A 21,188-nucleotide genomic window follows, 5' to 3' on the forward strand; every position below is an offset into this window, starting at 1 on the left:
GGACTAGTCCTGTCCCTGGTTTGGTTGCCAGTACTGTTCAAATACCCAGCCCCTCCCTTCTTCTGGCCAACCCCTGGTTGTAATTCTGACCTGAACTCCTTCAGGGAAGCCTTGACCGTCAAAATATGGAAGACCAGCAATTCTTCAGTTGTACCACTGTTCCTTTGTGAATAGACACACCGTTTGTGGTTTTAGGTAATACAAAGTTTAAGTGCCTATGTGATATTCTGGAAGTTTATTTTATTTATTTTTTTCTTTTGGGACAGCACCACTGTCTGCATAAAGCTGTCTTAACTCGAACATTTGAATTTTTCTGATGTGGCCAAAACTCCCCCAAGTATACCTCCAGGTTGGTTTTCTTTCTTTTTCTTTCATGAATGGGGCATATGATTCAGTCAGTTGTATAGAGAAAGTCAGAAACCCAATCTAGATTAACTGGATGGAGATCCAGTGATAAGATTGTGCTTTCAGTTGGAAATTGAAATGTCAGCTAGAATTTGAAAAGGGGGGGGTGAGGCCAGAAAAACCTATAATATTGCTTCTGAGGAGCCAGCCGAGAGACCCAGAGGTCTGGAGCAGTAGAGTGCCGCCTGAATTCCGAGCCGATGGTCCCCTGTGCCATGCCCCATCGTGGGGAGGCGGCAGCCGCAGGCTGGGACACTGCCATCACACTGCCCTCAGCCGTGTCGTATGAACGAGTAGGCTTTGCTTTTGCCTCGGAATACAGTTTTGCCTTAATCTCAAACCTTTTGATTTCTGCTTTGGTGTCTAGGCCATTTTACAGACATTTACAATATTTCTTAATCAAATAGCTTTTTTTTGGGGAAATGAAAGACATCTAGTTAGTTGGACTTTTTTGATGATGTTGTAAATTTTAAACATTTAGTTCGTGTTTGGCAATTATAGTTCATAAAATTTATTGTTTTGTGATTTTACTAGTTAGAGCTTTTTTTTTAGAAAAATAAACTAAAAGCTTGAAAAATATTCCATAGGAAAAAAAAAATACTCCATAGAGCATTTTTAAAAGTGGAGGCTGGGGCGCCTGGGTGGCGCAGTCGGTTAAGCGTCCGACTTCAGCCAGGTCACGATCTCGCGGTCCCGGAGTTCGAGCCCCGCGTCAGGCTCTGGGCTGATGGCTCAGAGCCTGGAGCCTGTTTCCGATTCTGTGTCTCCCTCTCTCTCTGCCCCTCCCCCGTTCATGCTCTGTCTCTCTCTGTCCCAAAAATAAATAAAAACGTTGAAAAAAAAAATTTAAAAAAAAAAAAAAAAAAAAAAAGTGGAGGCTTTGTTCTGAATATGAGCTGTAAACAAAATGTTTCTCTAAACAAAATGGTAATTTTCTTATTTGTAGGAGAGACATAATAAAATCATTTGGGGAATAGTGTATTTTTTTCATCTCCAACTACCACATGCTTTAGAACATTGTTATGCCACTTTTACAGTTGAAAATTTTTTAAATGACGTAATGGTACTTACTGTACGGACGTTCTTTAATCTTTCCCGTCTGGGTTGATTGTTAGAACTAAGGAGGGGGTTATGCTGGGCCACGTGGCATTCCTTGTTCCTCTGTACTTTCAGTCCTCAGGTTATAATCATCAACTTTTCTCAAAAAAGGATGGGGCCAGTGGTTATCTTGTTCTCCCATCAGGGCCTGGTAAGATGCTCATTCTGGCTCCCGCACAGGCAGAACTGTGGCTTTGCAGCCACCTAGCAGAGAATGGAACTGGGGTAAACTGAGGACTCCCCAACTATTGGCAGAACAGTGATTTTGGCTTTGAATTCATTTCTCTCAAGGCTGGAGGGATAACGGGGTTGCTCATACTTAGCCTTGTTCCCTGGATGTTTCGCCAGGATTCTTTTCAGAGCAAATTCATCAGGATGAGCCTTCCGGCCCCACCCAGACTCGTGGATCTGGCAGGTCAGAGCCTGCTGAAGGACCAGGCCTTGGCCATCGCTGCTCTGGAGGTGCTGCCCATGGAGCTCTTCCCACCGCTGTTCACAGCGGCCTTTGCTGGGATGTACAGTGAGACCCTGAAGGCGATGGTGCAGGCCTGGCCCTTTGCCTGCCTTCCTCTGGGGGCCCTGATGAAGGAGCAGCAGCCTCACCAGGAGATCTTTCAAGCTGCACTGGATGGACTCGACGTCCTGCTTGCCCAAGAGCCTCGGCCCAGGTGAGGGTGATCCCATAGCTTGAGAGGGCCCTCGGGGTCCCAGCTCTTGCTTGGGGTCAGGGAGAGTACAGGGCCACAGGGTAGGCCAGAGGCTTCTGCTGGTGCCAGTGAGGAAGCTTAGAGCTGTCTTGGGGCCATCGCTGGGGTCACTCTTGGAACAGGCTGTGCACACATAGAGCTGATTGAGATGCAGAGGTGACCAAAGAAGCATGTGCCTGACCCTTCTTCATGGCACTTAAAGGTGCTACAAGTGGGGAGCGGGAAGGATCTCAGTAGCCCAAGGAGACACCGACATCCAGAGTATGGACTAAAAGTACAGGCCAGATGTCTGGGCCTCGCCTAGATTCTGAGACTCATGGTCGTATTCCCTGTTGATCTGAAAGCTTCTCGGTCTGTCTCCCATCTTCCCTGCAGGAGGTGGAAACTTCAGGTGCTGGATTTACGGAAGAATGCTCATCAGGACTTCTGGACCGTGTGGTCTGGGACCAGGGCCAGTATATACTCCCTGTTGGAGCCAGAGGTGGCCCAGCCCGTGAAGAAGAGGCAAAAAGTAGATAGTTGCAGGCCAGGGCCCAAGCAGACCTTGGCTCCTGTGGAGGTGCTTATCGATCTTTGCCTCAAAGAAGGCACCCCTGATGAGTCTCTCGCCTACCTCATCCGGAAAGTCAAGCAGGGCAAAGGTCTGCTGCACCTGTGCTGTAAGAAGCTGAAGATTTTTGCCATGCCGATGCAGAACATTAAGAAGATCCTGAAAATGGTGCAGCTGGACTCTATCCAGGATTTGGAAGTGAATTGTACCTGGAAACTGTCCACCCTGGGGAAGTTTGCTCCTCACCTGGGTCAGATGGGCAATCTGCGTAGGCTCCTCCTCTCCCACATTCACATGTCTGCCCACTCCACCCCCACGAAGGAGGAACAGTGTGTCAGCCAGTTCATCTCTCAGTTCCTCAGGCTGCACTACCTTGAGGAGCTCTATTTGGACTCTATCTCCTTCCTTAAGGACCGCCTGGACCAAGTGCTCAGGTGAGGGATGGTGAGGTTTCTTGGCAGACGGGCACAAGCCCTTTTTCATTCCAGTAAACAGTAAGGGGCGTCTGCCACGTGCCTGCCGTTTGACAGTGCCAGAGGGCAGGAGTCACTGAAGGTCCACACACGGCCATGATGTCCCCATGCATGTTGTCACATAACCTCCCAGATGAAGGTTGGAGGTATGAACTAGAATACACACTCCTCGAAGGGACTCCTCACTAGGAATCTGTATCTGGGGGGTTGGGGGCAGGTGAGTGTGCCTTTGAGAATTCTTCCTGAGAAAACGATGCCTGAATGATGATGGTCAAAACTAACTTAAAAAAAAAATAACTAAACTTGAGGGAGTTGATGAAGGGAAAGCGTATCCCAACGTGAGGTTTCAGATCGCAAGCTCTGTGCTCGGCAGCTTTGACAACTCGAGCCTCTCCCTCCAAACCTGCCTCCCATCCCTGGCAGTAAAGGGTTGCTCTGGGTTCCACGTCCAGAGGAGATGCCTGATTCTGGGCACGAGTGGGAGGGAGCAGAAATGCGGAACGGTGTCAAGTCAGATCCTTTGGGCCGCGTGCTGCCAGACCTTGCCCACGTTAGCCCTTCACGCCCATTTCCCATTGGCCTCATGCAAATGGGTCCCAGCGACGGGTCTGAGCAGCGGCCAGAAGGAAGCCTGAGTTGAAAGCATTTCTAGTCCTGTGGCCCAGTACTAGATTTCAGTGGTTCCCTTCCTTATTTGAGACACAGGGCCGGGCTTCCCTTTTGAGTGCCTCTCGTTGCTCCATTAATCCGTGCTTACAACACCTCTGAAGGGCGTGCTGTGCTCCAGTTGCCAGCAGAGGGGATGTTTGAGGTTTCGTTCACTTTGACCAAGTCACCCAGCACATAAGTGATGGAGAAAGGACTCCACTGAAATATGGATTGACTTGAGTGCCTTTTTTCTGCACTCGGCATCCTGGGGCTTGACCATTGTCTGTGACGCATTGGGTTTTGGTGGAGTGGGCCTCTCTTCCCTCGAGGCCTGGGTCATCCCTACGTCCCTCCGCCTGCCACCTCCATCCCCTAGAACTAACTGCTCTGTCTCTTCCCAGCTGCCTGAAGACCCCCTTGGAGACCCTGTCAATAACTAACTGCCTGCTTTCGGAATCAGACTTGACGCATCTGTCCCAGCACCTGAACGTCAGTCAGCTGAAGGACCTGGATCTCAGTGGGGTCAACCTGACCTGTATGAGTGCCGGGCCCCTCCAAGTTCTGATAGAGAGAGCCTCTGCCACCCTCCAGGACCTGGACTTAGATGAGTGTGGGATCATGGACTCCCAGTTCAGTGCCATCCTGCCTGCCCTGAGCCACTGCTCGCAGCTCATGACTTTCAGTTTCTGTGGAAACCCCATCTCCATGGCTGTCCTGGAGGACCTGCTTCACCACACCGTCGGGCTGAGCAAGCTGAGTCACGTGCTGTATCCCGCCCCCCTGGAGAGTTACGAGGATGTCCGTGGCACCCTCCACCTGGGCAGGCTTGCCCACCTGCATGCCAGGCTGAAGCAGATGCTGCAGGAGCTGGGGCGGCCTGGCATGGTCTGGTTCAGTGCCAACCCCTGTCCTCATTGTGGCGATAGGACCTTCTATGACCCGGAGCCCATTCTCTGCCCCTGTTACATGCCTGTGTAGCTGGATGCGTGTATCCCAGGCCTCGTTCTGGGCACTTGGATGCTGAAGCCCAGGTGTAAGTGTTTCTTGACGGAACACAGAAGCCACAGTTTGAGACACCTGCCCAATGTGAGCAGCGAAAGGAAAGGTGATCGGGGAGGGGGGGATGTTGACCTGGGAGTTATTGGGATCTTCGGGGAGACGCATTTAGAGCATTAGAAGTATGAATCTGAATTTCTAGAGGGAGATTCGAGTTTGGGAGGTAGATGTGGGAGTTATCCCTGAATGGATGGTTGTAAAGCAGTGGTCAGAAATAAAGAGCCTCAATGTCAACCATCTGGTGTCCTCTGTGCTACGTTAAGCTTATTCTGCAGTTTAAGCCTTGGGAATCTGCAGTTACTGATTAAACAAGAAGGTACGGCATCTGTGATGCGCAAACGCTAAACTGGGTGAGGTTCGGCCCCGGGAGTTCACGGCACCATTTGTCATTCCTTCATTTGGCTCTTGTGTCTGGTGCATCTGTTACCTTCTCACTTCCGTGGCTATTTAATTGGTCAACACACGCACGGTGCATCCTCAGGGCCCGGAACATACTAAGTGGCCAGTAGTGCAGTGGAGGAAAAGTGCTTTTCGGAGGCTCCCACTGCTCACTCTGCCAAGGCTCTGTACTCGAGCACTCCTCACCAGTGGATCCAATGGATCCATGGTCTCCATCCCTGGCCTTTGGATGCACCAAGATACGGCTTCTCTGTGCACAAGTCAGGTACCCAGTACTAGAGGGGGCATCACCCTGAAGATGAGTCAGAGCCTTTGGGCCTCACCAGCCCATGACTGTCTTCCCACCAGGGCCAACCCTTTATAGAATTCAACTAACTGTGGTCAGTAAAAACATCTAAATTCCTTTTAGCAAAATAAGATCATGTAGACCTATGACATTGGTTTAATATTTGTTTCCCACATTAAAAATATGACCTGTGTTTGTGGGGCTAGGTGATGTCAATGCAAGATTGACCACCTCCCCAGAAAATCTGCCTTCCTCCCCATCGAGGTGGTAAGCCAACCCTGACCAAGGAAGATGCTGTGGATTTGGGTTCCAAGAGTGAGTAAACCCTTACCAAGCCCTGGGGTGCACTTTGGTGGAAGCTGGTATATGTCTGACTTTGGAATTGGGGGTGTGCAGGGCCACCCTGTGAGACGAACCATCCAAATGAAAAGAAGATGTCCTACTGTGGGGTCAGACCCCATGCTCAATGGGCAATTGGCTCTCCAGTGAGCAAGAAGGCTCCCTGTCCTACACCCCTGCGTCCTGGCCCTAGGCTTCCTCATCTCCCTCACTGCATGGGCAAAATATTTTGGGAGGCCATACACTAAGGCCCGGGGCAGTGCTCCATCTGAACGTTTCCTTGAGTATGAGGAAGTACTCTCTGCTCTCATTCCAGTGCCTCTCATTCAGTGCTAGCACTCTGTGTGTGTGTGTGTGTGCACGCGCTGCTGTCTTTGCTAGGCATCAGCAACTTCTTATTTTGCCACACACACAACTGGCCCTTCTCCATTCTCCTCCTGTAGCAGTTACCCTGTTCTGCCTTCCATCCTCCTACCCTACACCCTGTAAGAAAGAACCAGAAATGGGCCCATCAGCTTATGGGACACACGTTGCCATTTCCGAGAGAATAGAAAATGCAGAAACCTGTATAACCTGTATGTTCAAAAAAAGGGGGGGTCAATAAAAGGCCTCACCTTTTCCTGACGTGCACCCTGTTTCAGCGTCCCTGACATGGACCCTGTAATTACAGGGACTATTTTCCAGAATGGGAACCAGCAGCTTTGGGATTTGAGAAAAATAGACTGTCTTAGAGGAAGAGCAAAAAGCAGAGCATCACGTGACCTCAGCATTGGGTTCCTCAACCACAAAACAGAGACAGTAATTCTCCAAAGCAGCCTGGTAAGATTTATCTATGGGGCTAACTTAATGCAAAGCACTCATAGAAGTGCCCTGTTCATGGATGGCCCCGTGCAGGAGAGTGATATTTATAGCTGCCCAACACGGTAAAGGAAGAAAAAAGTCAACACTGCATCTTGCTTTTCTTTGTTTTTTAAAATTTTGATAGCGAGCTGGGGAGGGGCAGAGAGAGAGAGAGAGATTGAGAATCCCGAGCAGGTGCTGCACTGTCAGCACGGAGCCTGATGCAGGACTCAAACTTAAGAACTGTGAGCTCAAGACCTGAACCCAGATCGAGTCAGTTGCTTAACCTACTGAGCCACCCAGGCACCCACTGCATCTTGCTTTTATTTTATTTATTTATTTTTAAATTTTTTTTAATGTTTATTTTTGAGAGAGATAGAGACAGAATGTGAGTGGGTTAGGAGCAGAGAGAGAGGGAGACACAGAAGCAGAAGCAGGCTTCAGGCTCTGAGCTGTCAGCACAGATCCCGACGCGGGGCTCGAACTCACGAGCTGTGAGATCGTGACCTGAGCCGAAATCGGACGCTCAACCGACTGAGCCACCCAGGCACCCCTGCATCTTGCTTTTAAAGCAGGGTGCCTTGGGGCGCCTGGGTGGCTCAGTCGGTTAAGCATCCGACTTCGGCTCAGGTCACGCTCTCACAGTTCGTGAGTTCGAGCCCCGCGTCGGGCTCTGTGCTGACAGCTCAGAGCCTGGAGCCTGCTTCACATTCTGTGTCTCCCTCTCTCTCTGCCCCTTCCCTGCTCATGCTGTGTCTCTGTCTCAAAAATAAATAAACATTAAAATAAATAAATAAATAAATAAATAAATAAATAAAGCAGGGTGCCCTACAGTCAGGACTCTGTTTGGCTTGGACACCTCATCTGAGAGATAAATCTGGCAGGATTATTTACTCGGAATTTAGACTTTGCCATAAAAATATTCAAAGAACATAGTACCAAGGCAAAGAGGTTTTTAAAAGTTGGGTTTATCTGGAGAGAGTCCTCATCGGTAAGGATGGCCATACAAGCTGTACGGGGAGGTAGTGACTGCTGGTGGCAGGGGGCCCACATAGATGGAGGCCCCATTGGGGGACAGAGGCGTCTCCAGGTCATTAGAAAGCAAGCAGTGGGAGTATGGTGCACACAGAAGGTTCTTGGGTATTAATTCACCTCGGAGCTGTCTGCTGTGCACAGAAGGTAGATTAGATTTAGGGCAGCTGGGGAATAAGAGCATGAGAGGGAAGAATGTGGACAGAAAAGAGTCAGAGCACAATCTCATATAGCAAGCCTGGGAAATCATCGAGAGGCCGAAAAGATACTGAAAGATGACCCAAGGCCTAGGCAGAATGAAAATGTCTAATAATTCTCAGAGACAGAGTTGGGGAAAAGAACTATTTTCTAATGCTAGCAAGAAATGTTGACTTGACCCACAATCCAGAAGAGTATTAGGGATCCAAATCATTGGTACTACTACTAATAAGGGTAAGGATGCAGTGGCCATACAATTAGAAAGAGAGAGAAATAGCCCAGACTCTGCCACCGACATGAAATCATTGTGAAAAGCATATTTTCATCACCTGACCAATCTCATATTTTACTGGTGATCTGGGGCCATGAAACTTAAAAGAGGAATCAGCTAAGCAATGAAAGGCCCCTCAGGCTGAGCTGAATTCTGGTTTGAGATTCATTTGCTACTCCCAAGAGAGAACTTCAGCATGAAGAGGAGACAAACCTGAGGTTCTCACAGGAGGATGTTGGTCCAGACATTTAAGAGTTGGAGAGATTAATTTAGAAAGAGTAGAAGAACAAGGAGAGGTGACCCGGTATTTGGATAAGCAGAATTTAATATAAGATGACAAGGCGGGGCCTCAGAGGGCTGGAGCACAAAGCCATTGCTCACAGAACTTTCTCCAATATTTTCTTCAATAGATCTTCCAATCTCTAGAAAGACAGAGCAGGGACACGAGTCCCTGAGTCTGTGTCATGGGCAACTGCAGACTATGGAAATGCAGGCCATCAGCACTGCGTGGATCCTAAACGTGCCAGAGTAGGTTTCAAATGAGATGCACAAATGCCTGGTCGATCCTGGTGTCTGTCAAACCTCTTCAGGCCCTACTCACTCATGGCCATGGTGAGCACCTGTACAGCTTTCTTCTAGTCCACAGGCTATTTGACATTTTGAAAATTAATAAAGAGAAACTTCACTAAATGAGAGGTCCCCCAGAAAGGGGACCTCTCATGCCTAGCATTTCTTGGAGCCCATTGCACAGGAATGGAAGAGACCTACCTTCTAGTCCCAACAGGAAGAAGAGGATGCTTTACTACCAGCAGCAGGAGGAAGGAAGATGTTCTCCTCCCCGCCCTTCCCCATCCCCTCCCTCCCCTGCGACAGCCCAGCCAATGGGAGACAGTCCCAACTCAGCCAATGAAAAGTCACTATACTTTTAACTCCTAGTTTACTCCAATGGACTTTTTGTTTATAAAAACCCTTCCCAGCATCCACCCCACCTTTCCTCTATATAAGAATATTCCTCTGCTTTGTTCTCCAGACTTGCCTATGATTTCGCCACAGCGTCCTTGTCCTGGATTGCAATTCTCTGCTATTCCCAAATAAACCCATTTCACTGATAAAAATAACTGTTTCTCTCCTTCCTTCCTCCCTTCCTTTCTTTTCTTTCTTAGTTTATGTATTTATTTTGAGACACAGAGAGTACAAGCGAGGAGAGGGGCAGAGAGAGAGAGGAGAGATTCCCTAGCAGAGCCTGACGTGGGGCTCAAACCTACGAACCATGAGATCATGACCTGAGCTGAAAGTAAGAGTCAGACTCTCAACAGACTGGACCACCCAGGCACCCTGCACTTCAGGCTGCTTGAGAAAACTTGGTTAATCATGATAAATGGTTAGTCACTTAAGTGAAAAAATTAGGCCAGTCTATAATATAAATTACATTGCTGAGTTTTGCAAGTTGAATATTCTATATGAAATATGCAATGGGCTCAATTGTGTTCCCTCAAAATTTGTATGTTGAAGTCCTAACCCCTAGTACTTCTGAGTGTAACTACATTTGGACATAAAATGATGTCATATGGGTGGGCCCTAATCCAATATGACTGACGTCTTTATAAGAAGAAAAGATTAGGGCACAGACACCCTCAGAGGAAAGACCACATGTGGACATAGTAAGAAGGCAGTCATCTGCAAGCCAACGAGAGGGGTCTCAGGACAAACCAACCCTGCTGGTCCACCTTGACCATGGACTTCTAAATCCAGAACTGTGCAAAAATAATTTTCTGTTATATAATTGATCCATTCTGTGATATTTTGTTATAGCAGCCCTGGCAAACTAATACATGATGTTTGCTGAAATGATTCAAGTCATTTCAAAAATACTAATGGGCACTTTCGTCCTTGACATCAAGCCAGCTTAATTCACCAGGGGGAAAAACAGTTCAATAGACAGAATTTTGTTTCTATCACAAGGCACTGATGTGGTGGTAATGGTAATGGTAATGGTAATGATGTGGTAGTGAAAACAATAATTGCGTACCAAACATAACAAGTGCAGCTCTTTAGTTATCTATTGCTACAAAACACAGTAGCCCAGAACTTAGTAGCTTAAAACAACTATAAATATTTCTTACTTCACACTTGCTGTGGCTTAGATAGGTGTTTCTGTCTCAGTATCTCTCATGAGGGTACACTATGAGGCCAGCATTACTTTGATTCCAAAACCAGACAAAAACCCACTAAAAAGGAGAAGTACAGACCAATTTTCCTGATGAACATGAATGCAAAAATTCTTAACAAGGTACTAACCAACTGGATCCAACAATACATTAAAAGAATTATTCACCACAATCAAGTGGGATTTATACCTGGGATGAAGGACTGGTTCAATATCCACAAATCAATCAATCAATGTGATACATCACATTGATAAAAGAAAGGACAAGAAATGTTCCTCTCAATAGATGCCAAAAAAGCATTTGACAAATTACAGCATCCTTTCTGGATAAAAACCCTCAAGAAAGTAGGGATAGAAGGGTCATACCTCAAGATCATAAAAGCCATATACAAAAGACCCACTGCTAATATCATCCTGCATGGGGAAAAACTGAGAGCTTTCCCCATAATGTCAGGAGCACTACAGGGATGTCCACTCTCACCACTGTTATTCAACATAGTATTGGAAGTCCTAGCCTCAGCAACCAGACAACACGAAGAAATAAAAGGCATCCAAATCAGCAAGGAGGAAGTTAAACTTTCACTTTTCACAGATGACATGATACTCTATATGGAAAATCCAAAAGATTACACCAAAAAAACCCTGCTAGAACTGACCCATAAATTCAGCAAATTTGCAGAATACAAAATCAATGCACAGAAATCGGTTGCATTTCTATATAATGAAGCAGCAGAAAGAGAAATCAATGAATCAATCCGTTTTACAATTGCACCAAAAACCATAAAATACCTAGGAATAAATCTAACTAAAGAGGTGAAAAATCTATATGCTGAAAACTATAGAAAGTTTATGAAAAAAAATGAACAAGTCACCAAAAACTGGAAAAAGATTCCATGCTCCTGGATAGGAAGAACAAATATTGTTAACATGTCAATACTACCCAAGGGCATCTTCATATTCAATGCAATTCCTATCAAAATAATACCAGAATTCTTCACAGAGCTAGAACAAATAATCCTAAAATTTGTATGGAACCAGAAAAGACCCCGAATAGCCAAAGCAATCTGGGAAAAGAAAACCAAAGCAGGAGGCATCACAATCCTGGACTTCAAGCTGTATTACAAAGCTGTAATCATCAAGACAGTATGGTACTGGCACAAAAACAGACACTCAGATCAGTGGAACAGAATAGAAAACCCAGAAATAGACCCACAAATATATGGCCAACTAATCTTTGACAAAGCAGGAAAGAATATCTGATGGAATAAAGACAGTCTCTTCAGCAAATATTGTTGGGAAAATTGGAAAGCAACATGAAGAAGAATGAACCTGGACCACTTTCTTACAGCATACACAAAAATAAACTCAAAATGGATGAAAGACCTAAATGTAAGACAGGAAGCCATCAAAGTCCTAGAAGAGAAAGCAGGCAAAAACCTCTTTGACTTTGGCCACAGCAACTCATTACTCAACATGTCTCTGGAAGCAAGGGAAGCAAAAGCAAAAATGAACTATTGGGACCTCAACAAGATAAAAAGCTTCTGCATAGCAAAGGAAGAAATCAGCAAAATTAAAAGGCAACCAACAGAATGGGAGAAGATATCTGCAAATGACATATCAGATAAAGGGTTAGTATCCAAAATCTATAAAGAACTTACCAAATTTAACACCCAAAAAACAATCCAGTGAAGAAATGGGCAAAAGACAAGAGTAGACATTTCCAAAGAAGACATCCAGATGGATAACGGACACATGAAAAAAATGCTCAACATCACTCATCATCAGGGAAATACAAATCAAAACCACAATGAGATACCACCTCACACCAGTCAGAATGGCTAACGTTAATAACTTAGGCAACAACAGATGTTGGTGAGGATGTGGAGAAAGAGGAACACTTTTGCATTGCTGGTGGGAATGCAAATTGGTGCAGCCACTCTGGAAAACAGTATGGAGGTTCCTCAAAGAAGTAAAAATAGAACTACGCTACAACCCAGCAATTGCACTACTAGGTATTTATCCAAAGGATACAGGTGTGCTGTTTTGAAGGGGCACATGCACCCTAATGTTTATAGCAGCACTCTCAACAATAGCCAAATTATGGAAAGAGCTCAAATGTCCATTGATGGATGAATGGATAAAGAATATGTGGTATGTATGTACAATGGAGTATTACTCGGCAATCAAAAAGAATGAAGTCTTGCCATTGGCAGCAATGTGGATGGAACTAGAGGGTATTATGCTAAGCTAAATTAATCAGTCAGAGAAAGACAAATATCATATGACTGAAGTCATATAAGGGTTTTAAGATACAAAACAGATGAACATAAGGGAAGGGAAGCAAAAATAATATAAAAACAGGGAGGGGGACAAAACAGAAGAGACTCTTAAATATGGAGAACAAACTGAGGGTTGCTGGAGGGGTTGTGATTGGGGGGATGGGCTAAATGGGCAAGGGGCATTAAGGAGGACACTTGTTGGGATGAGCACTGGGTGTTCTATGTAGGGAATGAATCACTGGATTCTATTCCTGAAATCATTATTGCACTATATGCTAACTAACTTGGAGATAAACTAAAAAGAAAAAAAGATAAAAGAAAAGAAAAGAAAAGGAAAGGAAAGTGGTTCTTAAGGCACATTCATTACCCCTGAATATATTGTTATAAACATGCTTTTATACCACTAATATCCCCCCACATGTTTTATTTTTAAATTAACAAAAATGTGTACAAGATAAAATATTTATTCAAATGCTGACTGAAGTGCATTCTCAATCACCAAAGAAAGAGTCACATCTGATTTCAGGATTTTGGTGGTTCTTTTAACTTGGAGATTTCCTCCTTGGCATGATTCATCTGTTAGAGTTTTTGCCTTAATCCACCTGGTAAAGGTAGCATTTCCCTAAAGCCTGCTTCTCTGCCAATCTTGCAGTGCTAAGCTAATTCAACTTGCCCATTAGAGCACTTTGCTATGACAGGTTCTTGGGTTTTCTTCCTTGGGGGTGTCCATTAGAATTGGAGGCTCCCTCTATCTCCCCCTTTCTTGTGACTAAAGGAGCTGGATCTAACACATAATTTATCATCTATGAATGCCCTAGAAATTAACATCTTCCTGCTTTTTGGTAAGCAGGTGATACAAATCATCATTTATTAAATTTTTTAGTGTGTCTTGTTGGTGTGCATATTGATCCCTCTGTGCTCTACCCTTTCATTTAAGCTGGGAAAAACCATCCTTCTGTGATTTCTTCCTCCAGGGAAAAGGCATAATAAATGTGAGAGCAAAGGCAGCAGGAAGCCAAAGGCACTGCCACCGATTACAAAAGCCAAGTCTCTTGGGATAAAGCTCTTCCAGGGAGAGGGGAAGAGGAAAAAGCTTGTAAGAACAACGGGAGATCCATGACCCAGGCTTTCCAGGGAGATGGAGAAAGACAACAGAGACAGACTACCCTGATTAGTGCCCTTTTGAACAGGGGTGTCTCCCTGGGCCATGCCACAGAGACCACTTTCTACATAGCTTTGGTTCACATGTAAGGAAGCCCCCCAGTCCTATGGACCTCATCTCCTGGGTACAAAGTTCATAGCTTGTCTGAGACACCCAGCCCTGGTGGTGGATAATCAAACTGACCATATATCTCCTTCACTATCACGATCTTGGGTCCCAGAGACAAGGTTGTGGTCAAAAAGCTGCCTCCTTGGATCATGAGCTGGGCTTCTTTGGCCATGAGGCTAGTTATGGAAGGAAAGGTGGGATCAGGCAGTTTCCTGAGCCCAGCATGCTGCCCAGAAGTATCCTCATGTTAGCTGGTGACATGCAGTCCCTGTGGGGACAGGCTTTGATGAAATCAAAACCAGACATTCCTTTCCCCGAATCCAGGGAATCCCTGTGCCCAGGGCTCATTTTGTGGAGGCTCCTGGAGGTGTAGAGAACTGAAGAAATAACATATTCCCTCTTTCTGGCCCTCCCTCTACTCACGTTCCTTTATTGGCTACAGGCCTAAATTCCCTCTGATAAGTTGGTCTTCTGTCAAGCCAGTCTGCAGGAGGCATCTTGTTTTTCTCTATGGAAACCACATTGGATAAGTAATCACTTCGCTCAGCAGACCCTCCTAGTGTGCGCAGAGCAGGTTAAACTTAAGGTCTCTGCTTATTCATAGCTTAACATTTTAAGGTCTTTCTGTATGTCAGGTGATTAGATTTCAGCCAATTCTGCTAAATGGCTACAGTTTGTTTTTCTTTCTCTTCTTAGCTACAGTAGGTGGCCTAGAACACAGATATTTCCCCTCACATCCGGGATGGTATAAAAATGGAACTCTCTGTGTCCTCAAGGTTCTGTCCTTCCCTATCTAGGAGACAAAGAAAAGGATGTGGGGCCAGAAAGAGTTGAGTGGGAGTCCCTACCAGCAGTGGCATCCATGAAATAGTCCAAAGGAGGAGCAGGTTGCTTCCTGGAAAATCAGGGAAGACAAGCATTTGTTTATGAGCAGGAGTCTTTTGGTTGCTGAACTCTCACCTGTATACCCCCTACCTGTCCCTGAAGTGAGCCCTCTCCATTGGCTCCTGTTCTAGAGAGCGTGTTAGTTTGCTAGGGCTGCCATTACAAAATACTGCAGGCTGGGTGGCTTCAACAACAGAAAATTATTTTCTCATAGTTCTGGAGGCTAAAGTCCAAGATGAAGGTGTTAGCAGGTTCTGCTGCTCTTGAGGCTTCTTCCCTTGGTTTCCAGATGGCCACATTCTTTTCTTTAATTTTTTTTAACTTTTTTTTTTTTTTTTGACAGAGAGAAAGAGAGCATGCATGAGCGGGGGAGGGCAGAGAGAGAGGGAGACACAGAATCCGAAGCAGCTCCAGGTTCTGAGCTGGCAGCACAGAGAGGGACATGAGGCTCAAACTCACAAGCCTTGAGATCATGACCTGAGCTGAAGTCGGATGCTTAACTGACTGAACCACACAGGTGCCCCCTACTGAAATTTACAAAATAATTTCCTAGAAGCATGAGGCTCAAGTGTTATTTTTTTCTAGAGTGAATTATCATTTTAGCGATTAATAATATAGAATTGATGAAACAATGTAAGTATATTACACATTTTTACAAGTAATTTAAAAATTTTATTTAGAGAAAGAGAGACAGCATGAGTAGGGGAGGGGGAGAGAGAGAGGGAGAAGAGAGAGAATCCCACACAAGCTCTGCACTGTCAGCAGAGAGCCTGACACAGGGCTCGACGAATTCACAAAACTGTGAGATCATGACCTAAGAGTCAGATGCTTAACTGACTGAGCCATCCAGGTGCCTCTATAAGTAATTTTTAGATGTAATAAAATCTTATTGGAAAAATAGTTCTTATTTCTACTGTAAAAAGAGAGAGAGAGAGAGAGAAATCTCAATATGATTTAGTTACAAGCACTTAAATTTTATTACAGTCTGTCTGCAAAAGGAAAAGTTTCAAGCAAGCCAAATCAAAGATTCTCTCTTGTTAGGAACATTCTGAAGGAAAATAGAATAGTTAGTCATCACCATCGTTAACACCAAACCTAAAAGGATAAGATTAAATGTCAGTTATTTCACTGGCAGTCATCTCAGGGGAAGGATGACTAATTTTCAAAAATAAATTTTGGCCCTATTAAGTTTATCAGGTAACTATCTAAGCACTTTGTCAGGAATGCTAACTCTTTCTTACAAGGAGGTTGCCAAGGACATCATGCAGGGGAGTGGGACAGTTTCTTTTACCCTGGACCAGGGTTTCTCAACCCAGGCACTATCACCATTTTAGGATGGATAATTCTTTGTCGAGGGGAGGTGGGGGGGGCGGCATTCTGTGTATTGTAGGATGTTTGACAATATCCTTGATCTCTACCCATTAGATGCTAATAGTGAGAAATAAAATATATTGGCAATCAAAAAACATCTCCAGACATTGTCAAATGTCTGTTAGGGGTAAAATTGCCCCTTGCTGAGAATCACCACTTTAGAATGAGACAGGCTTTGGCATGGATTCTACTTTGAGTTTTTCTGGAGGGAAATGCTGAAAAATATATAATAAATAAGTCCATGAGAACAGAAATGGTTTTCTTACAGCAGCTTCACTTACTCCTTTGAATGTCTTCTGGGTTATTTGCCCCAAATCAAAAGGATTGTTATGTAGTCATTAGAGGTGGCATTCCTGTTCTTACCTCTATTTCAGATTGCCCTGTTGTTTGGTGACTGTGGAGGATTTTATGCCCTGGGTCATACATGCTAAAATGAATCTGAAAAAGTGAAGGGAAATCCTTTCTCCTGTCAGGTGGGAGAGGGAAGAGGAACTCCCCAAACCACTGGCATTTTCTCAGGTGGAGGGCACACGGCTGGTGAAGATTTATAAAGGAACTCCCTTAAATTTTAATCTAATTGTCCAGCAGTGAGATTGGGCATGTGAGTTCCTAAAGGTTCCCTGGGCAATTCTAATGTGTAACAGGATGGAAACAATTGGCTTAGACCTCATAGATTAAATGGCTTACAAAAGTGATAACCTAAATTACCACTTTTAAAAGTGGGGGATGGGAGGTGGGATTTGGGCTGATTCTGAGACTGAGCTATTCCTAAAATCACTAGAGAGATCTCTGTGGAGAGTCTGGGATCCTGTTATTCCACATCATCCCACCTTACATTGTACCACTGACCACGTTAGGAACTAGTGAATTATAAAATTAATGTCTTGGGGCACCTGGCTCGTTCAGTTGGTGGAGCATGTGACTCTTGATCTTAGGGTTATGTTCAAGCCCCACGTTGGGTGTAAAGATTACTTAAAAAGAAAATCTTTTTAAAAATCAAAATTAAATTAAATTAACATGTCTCCAAACTTAAAGTGCCTGACAATTCGCAGGCCAAATAACCACACAGATGTACTTTATTTGGCTTCATCACACTTTACAACTTTAAAAATGACTTTCCAACACTTTAAAAATAAGGAAACAACAGGGGCGCCTGGGTGGCGCAGTCGGTTAAGCGTCCGACTTCAACCAGGTCACGATCTCGCGGTCCGTGGGTTCGAGCCCCGTGTCGGGCTCTGGGCTGATGGCTCAGAGCCTGGAGCCTGTTTCCGATTCTGTGTCTCCCTCTCTCTCTGCCTCTCCCCTGTTCATGCTCTGTCTCTCTCTGTCCCAAAAATAAAATAAACGTTGAAAAAAAAATTAAAAATAAGGAAACAATATAAAAACTTTACATTTCAATGCTGTGCTTAGCAAACAATTTGGCAACTACCAGCATTGCCACCAGGCAGAAATATGAAACTGAGTGCCATCTAATCCTTTTGAATGGCTGAATCTATTTCTAAATCCATCCTTGTACATTTATTAAACAGATATTCTTTTTTTTAATTTTTTTTAACATTTATTTATTTTTGAGACAGAGAGAGACAGAGCATGAGCGGGGGAGGGTCAGAGAGAGGGAGACACAGAATCCGAAACAGGCTCCAGGCTCTGAGCTGTCAGCACAGAGCCAGATGTGAGACTCGAACTCATCAGCTGTAAGATCATGACCAGAGCCGAAGTCGGGTGCTTAACCAACTGAGCCATCCAGGCACCCCAAGAAAGATATTTTTAAAGTCATGTCAGGTTATGGCACTTTAGAACATTTTAATTAGCAAACTGGATTTCTATTCTAATTCTGTGACTTGGATACACTGGAGGGAGTGGGAATACAAATGTTTTTTGCCTGTCAGGGGGGCTTGAAGCCCTCGCTTTCCCCAAGAATCCATATGCAAAGAGGGCTGTGGGAAAGCCTGAGACTCTATTTAGAAGGTGCTGAGGAAAAGGCATGTGAAGGGGGGAGGGGAGAATGTGAGAGGTAGCCAGAGCAAACTGGCTTATGACCTTTGACCCTTGGAAACATTCAGAAAAGAGTTGGCTGATATGTAGCAAAAGCTCTTGGGATTAAAGTGTGGCCCCCTGGGAATCCCCCTGGGAGCTGAGTCTTCCAGTTCAGACTACCCTGCCGATTGGGGAGTGAAACCAGCCCACTTTGCTACCTGGGGACACAGGAAGAGAAGGTTTTTGTTCTCTTTTGGCTGGAAAACTGTGACCTGTGAGGACGTCCCAACACTTGGAAGAATACGTGTGCCCTTTTAGTTGCCTTAACCTCAGCTTGAGCTTTGTTGGAATAGCTCAGTGGGCCCCCTCCCCTTGGCCCTGCTGATCCCCAATAGCTCAAGACCCAGCTAAACTGGAGATAAGGTGGTGGGGTTCTGGACAGCAGAGAGAGGAGGGGCATTTCTACCACAGGGCCCCAACCAGGCCTGCAGCCCCTGGGCCTGGCCCTGAAGCCCCACCCACATTCTTTCCTTGGCGGGGGAGATTTGAAAGGAAAGTTTTGGCAATCACTCGGGACAACAGCTGAAAATCCAACCAGGGTAAACTTGTTGGGAAAACTGATAGAAGCCCCATCTGGATATTATAAATAGGATTATAATGGTCTTATAAAGGGGGTGGGATCTTCTGGTCAGACCTCACTTCAAAAGCCATTTAGACAGCAAGGTAAGCACTCGACTGACACAGGACATGGTGCAGCTGAACTGGAGAGAAATTTCTCTGGACTCAGAAACAAGGACGCTGCAGCTTCTCCCTCCCTTGCTGCCCAGGGTGGGAAATATTGAGGCCCACTGAATCATCTGAAACACTCCAGGGATTGGTGGGCTGATAAGTTTGGTATCTTCCATTTTGCTTCTCTTAAACCATGGGTGGACAAAATTTTCTGAAAAAAAAAAAGTAAATATTTTAGGTATTAGGCAACTCGCATTTTCTTTTGCAGGGCTGACTCTGCCATAGTATCGTCAAAGCAGCCACCAACAATAGCCTTAAACCAGTGATCACTGATGTGTCCCAATAAAACTTTATTTGTAAAGAAACTCATCGATAGTAATACCATAATAGTAGGAGACTTCAACACCCCACTCACAGCAATGGACAGATCATCTAATCAAAAAATCAACAAGGAAATAATAATGACTTTGAATGACACACTGGACCAGATGGACTTAACAGATATATTCAGAACATTTCATTCTAAAGCAGAAGAATATACATTCTTCTCCAGTGCACATGGAACGTTCTCCAGAATAGACCATATACTGGGACACAAATCAGCCCTAAGTAAGTACAAAAAGATCAAGATCATACCATGCATATTTTCAGACCACAACGCTATGAAACTCGAAAATAACCACAAGAAAAAATTTGGGAAGGTAACAAATACTTGGAGACTGAAGAACATCCTACTAAAGAATGAATGGGCTAACCAAGAAGTTAAAGAGGAAATTAAAAAGCATATGGAAGTCAATGAAAATGATAACACCACAGCCCAAAACCTCTGGGATGCAGCAAAGGTGGTTATAAGAGGAAAGTATATAGCAATCCAGACCTTCCTAAAGAAGGAAGATCTCAGATACACAACCTAACCTTATGCCTTAAGGAACTGGAAAAAGAATAGCAAATAAAACCCCAAACCAGCAGAAGACAGGAAATAACAAAGATTAGAGCAGGAATTAATGCTATCGAACCAACCCCCCCCCCAAAAACAGTAGAACACATCAATGAAACCAGAAGCTGGTTCTTTGAAAGAATTCACACAATTGATAAACCATTAGCCAGTTTGATCAAAAAGAAAAAGGAAAGGACCCAAACAAAAAAAATCAAGAATGAAAGAGGAGAGATCACAACCAACACAACAGAAATAAAAACAATAATAAGAGAATATTATGAGCAATTATATGCCAATAAAATGGGTAATCTAGAAGAAATGGACAACTTCCTAGAAACATATACACTACCAAAACTGAAACAGGAAGAAATAGAAAATTTGAACAGACCCATAACCAGTAAGGAAATCAAATTAGTAATCAAAAATCTGCCAAAAAATAAGAGTCCAGGGCCAGATGGCTTTCCAGGGGAATTCTACCAAACATTTAAGGAAGAGTTAACACCTATTCTCTTGAAACTGTTCCAAAACATAGAAATGGAAGGAAAACTTGCAAACTCTATGAAGCCAGCATTACCTTGATTCCAAAACCAGACAGAGACCCCACTAAAAAGGAGAACTATAGACCAATTTCCCTGATGAACATGGATGCAAAAATCCTCAACAAGATATTAGCCAACTGGATCCAACAATACATTAAAAAAATTATTCGCCAGGACCAAGCGGGATTTATACCTGGGATGCAGGGCTGGTTCAATATCCGCAAAAAAATTAACTCATCACATCAATAAAAGGAAGGACAAGAACCATATGATCCTCTCAATAGATGCAGAGAAAGCATTTGACAAATTACAGCATCCTTTCTGGATAAAAACCCTCAAGAAAGTAGGGATAGAAGGATCATACCTCAAGATCATAAAAGCCATATAAGAACAACCCAGTGTTGAGGCATCCAGTGGCTCAGTCGGTTGAGCATCTGACTTTGGCTCAGGTCATGACCTCACAGTTTGTGGGTTCGAGCCCCGCATCGGGCTCTGTGCTGACCGCTTGCTCAGAGCCTGGAGCCTGCTTCAGATTCTGTCTCCTGTCTCCTTCTCTCTCTGTCCCTCCCCCACTCACGCTTTGTCTCATTCTGTTCCTCAAAAATAAATAAACTTAAAAAAAAATTTTTTTTTAATCAAAACAAAAAAAGAACGACCCAATGCTAATATCATCCTCAGTGGGGAAAAACTGAGAGCTTTCCCCCTGAGGTCAGGAACAAGACAGGGATGTCC

General features: G+C 44.6%; 3 protein-coding genes and 1 gene segment (V, D, J or C); 1 reads left to right on the forward strand and 3 right to left on the reverse strand.

Annotated features, from left to right (window-relative positions):
* Positions 1–21,188, reverse strand: part of LOC124518350 (immunoglobulin lambda-1 light chain-like) — a 677,956-nt gene that overhangs the window by 439,720 nt on the left and 217,048 nt on the right.
* LOC124518353 (immunoglobulin lambda-1 light chain-like) overlaps positions 1–21,188 on the reverse strand; it is a 721,987-nt gene that overhangs the window by 406,991 nt on the left and 293,808 nt on the right. The window lies entirely within an intron of this gene.
* The window catches only part of LOC124518352 (immunoglobulin lambda-1 light chain-like), a 550,070-nt gene that overhangs the window by 392,274 nt on the left and 136,608 nt on the right, over positions 1–21,188 (reverse strand). The window lies entirely within an intron of this gene.
* On the forward strand, positions 241–5,143 carry PRAME (PRAME nuclear receptor transcriptional regulator). Its single transcript, XM_047088345.1, has 4 exons — positions 241–349; positions 1,852–2,171; positions 2,586–3,194; positions 4,283–5,143. The coding sequence occupies exons 1-4, from the start codon at positions 317–319 to the stop codon at positions 4,857–4,859; spliced, it is 1,539 nt and encodes a 512-aa protein (XP_046944301.1). The 5' UTR covers positions 241–316; the 3' UTR covers positions 4,860–5,143.

The sequence above is a fragment of the Lynx rufus genome, unplaced genomic scaffold, assembly GCF_022079265.1.
Source record: "Lynx rufus isolate CCGP_SWC_20201006 ecotype Redwood Valley unplaced genomic scaffold, mLynRuf1.p SCAF_24, whole genome shotgun sequence".
Classification (NCBI taxonomy): Eukaryota; Metazoa; Chordata; class Mammalia; order Carnivora; family Felidae; genus Lynx; species Lynx rufus.

Coding starts and splice junctions, on each gene's coding strand:
- PRAME (XM_047088345.1), top strand. CDS start 317: ATGTGGCCAAAACTCCCCCAAGTATACCTCCAG. Junction 350..1,851: donor TCCCCCAAGTATACCTCCAG/GTTGGTTTTCTT, acceptor ATGTTTCGCCAG/GATTCTTTTCAGAGCAAATT. Junction 3,195..4,282: donor CGCCTGGACCAAGTGCTCAG/GTGAGGGATGGT, acceptor GTCTCTTCCCAG/CTGCCTGAAGACCCCCTTGG.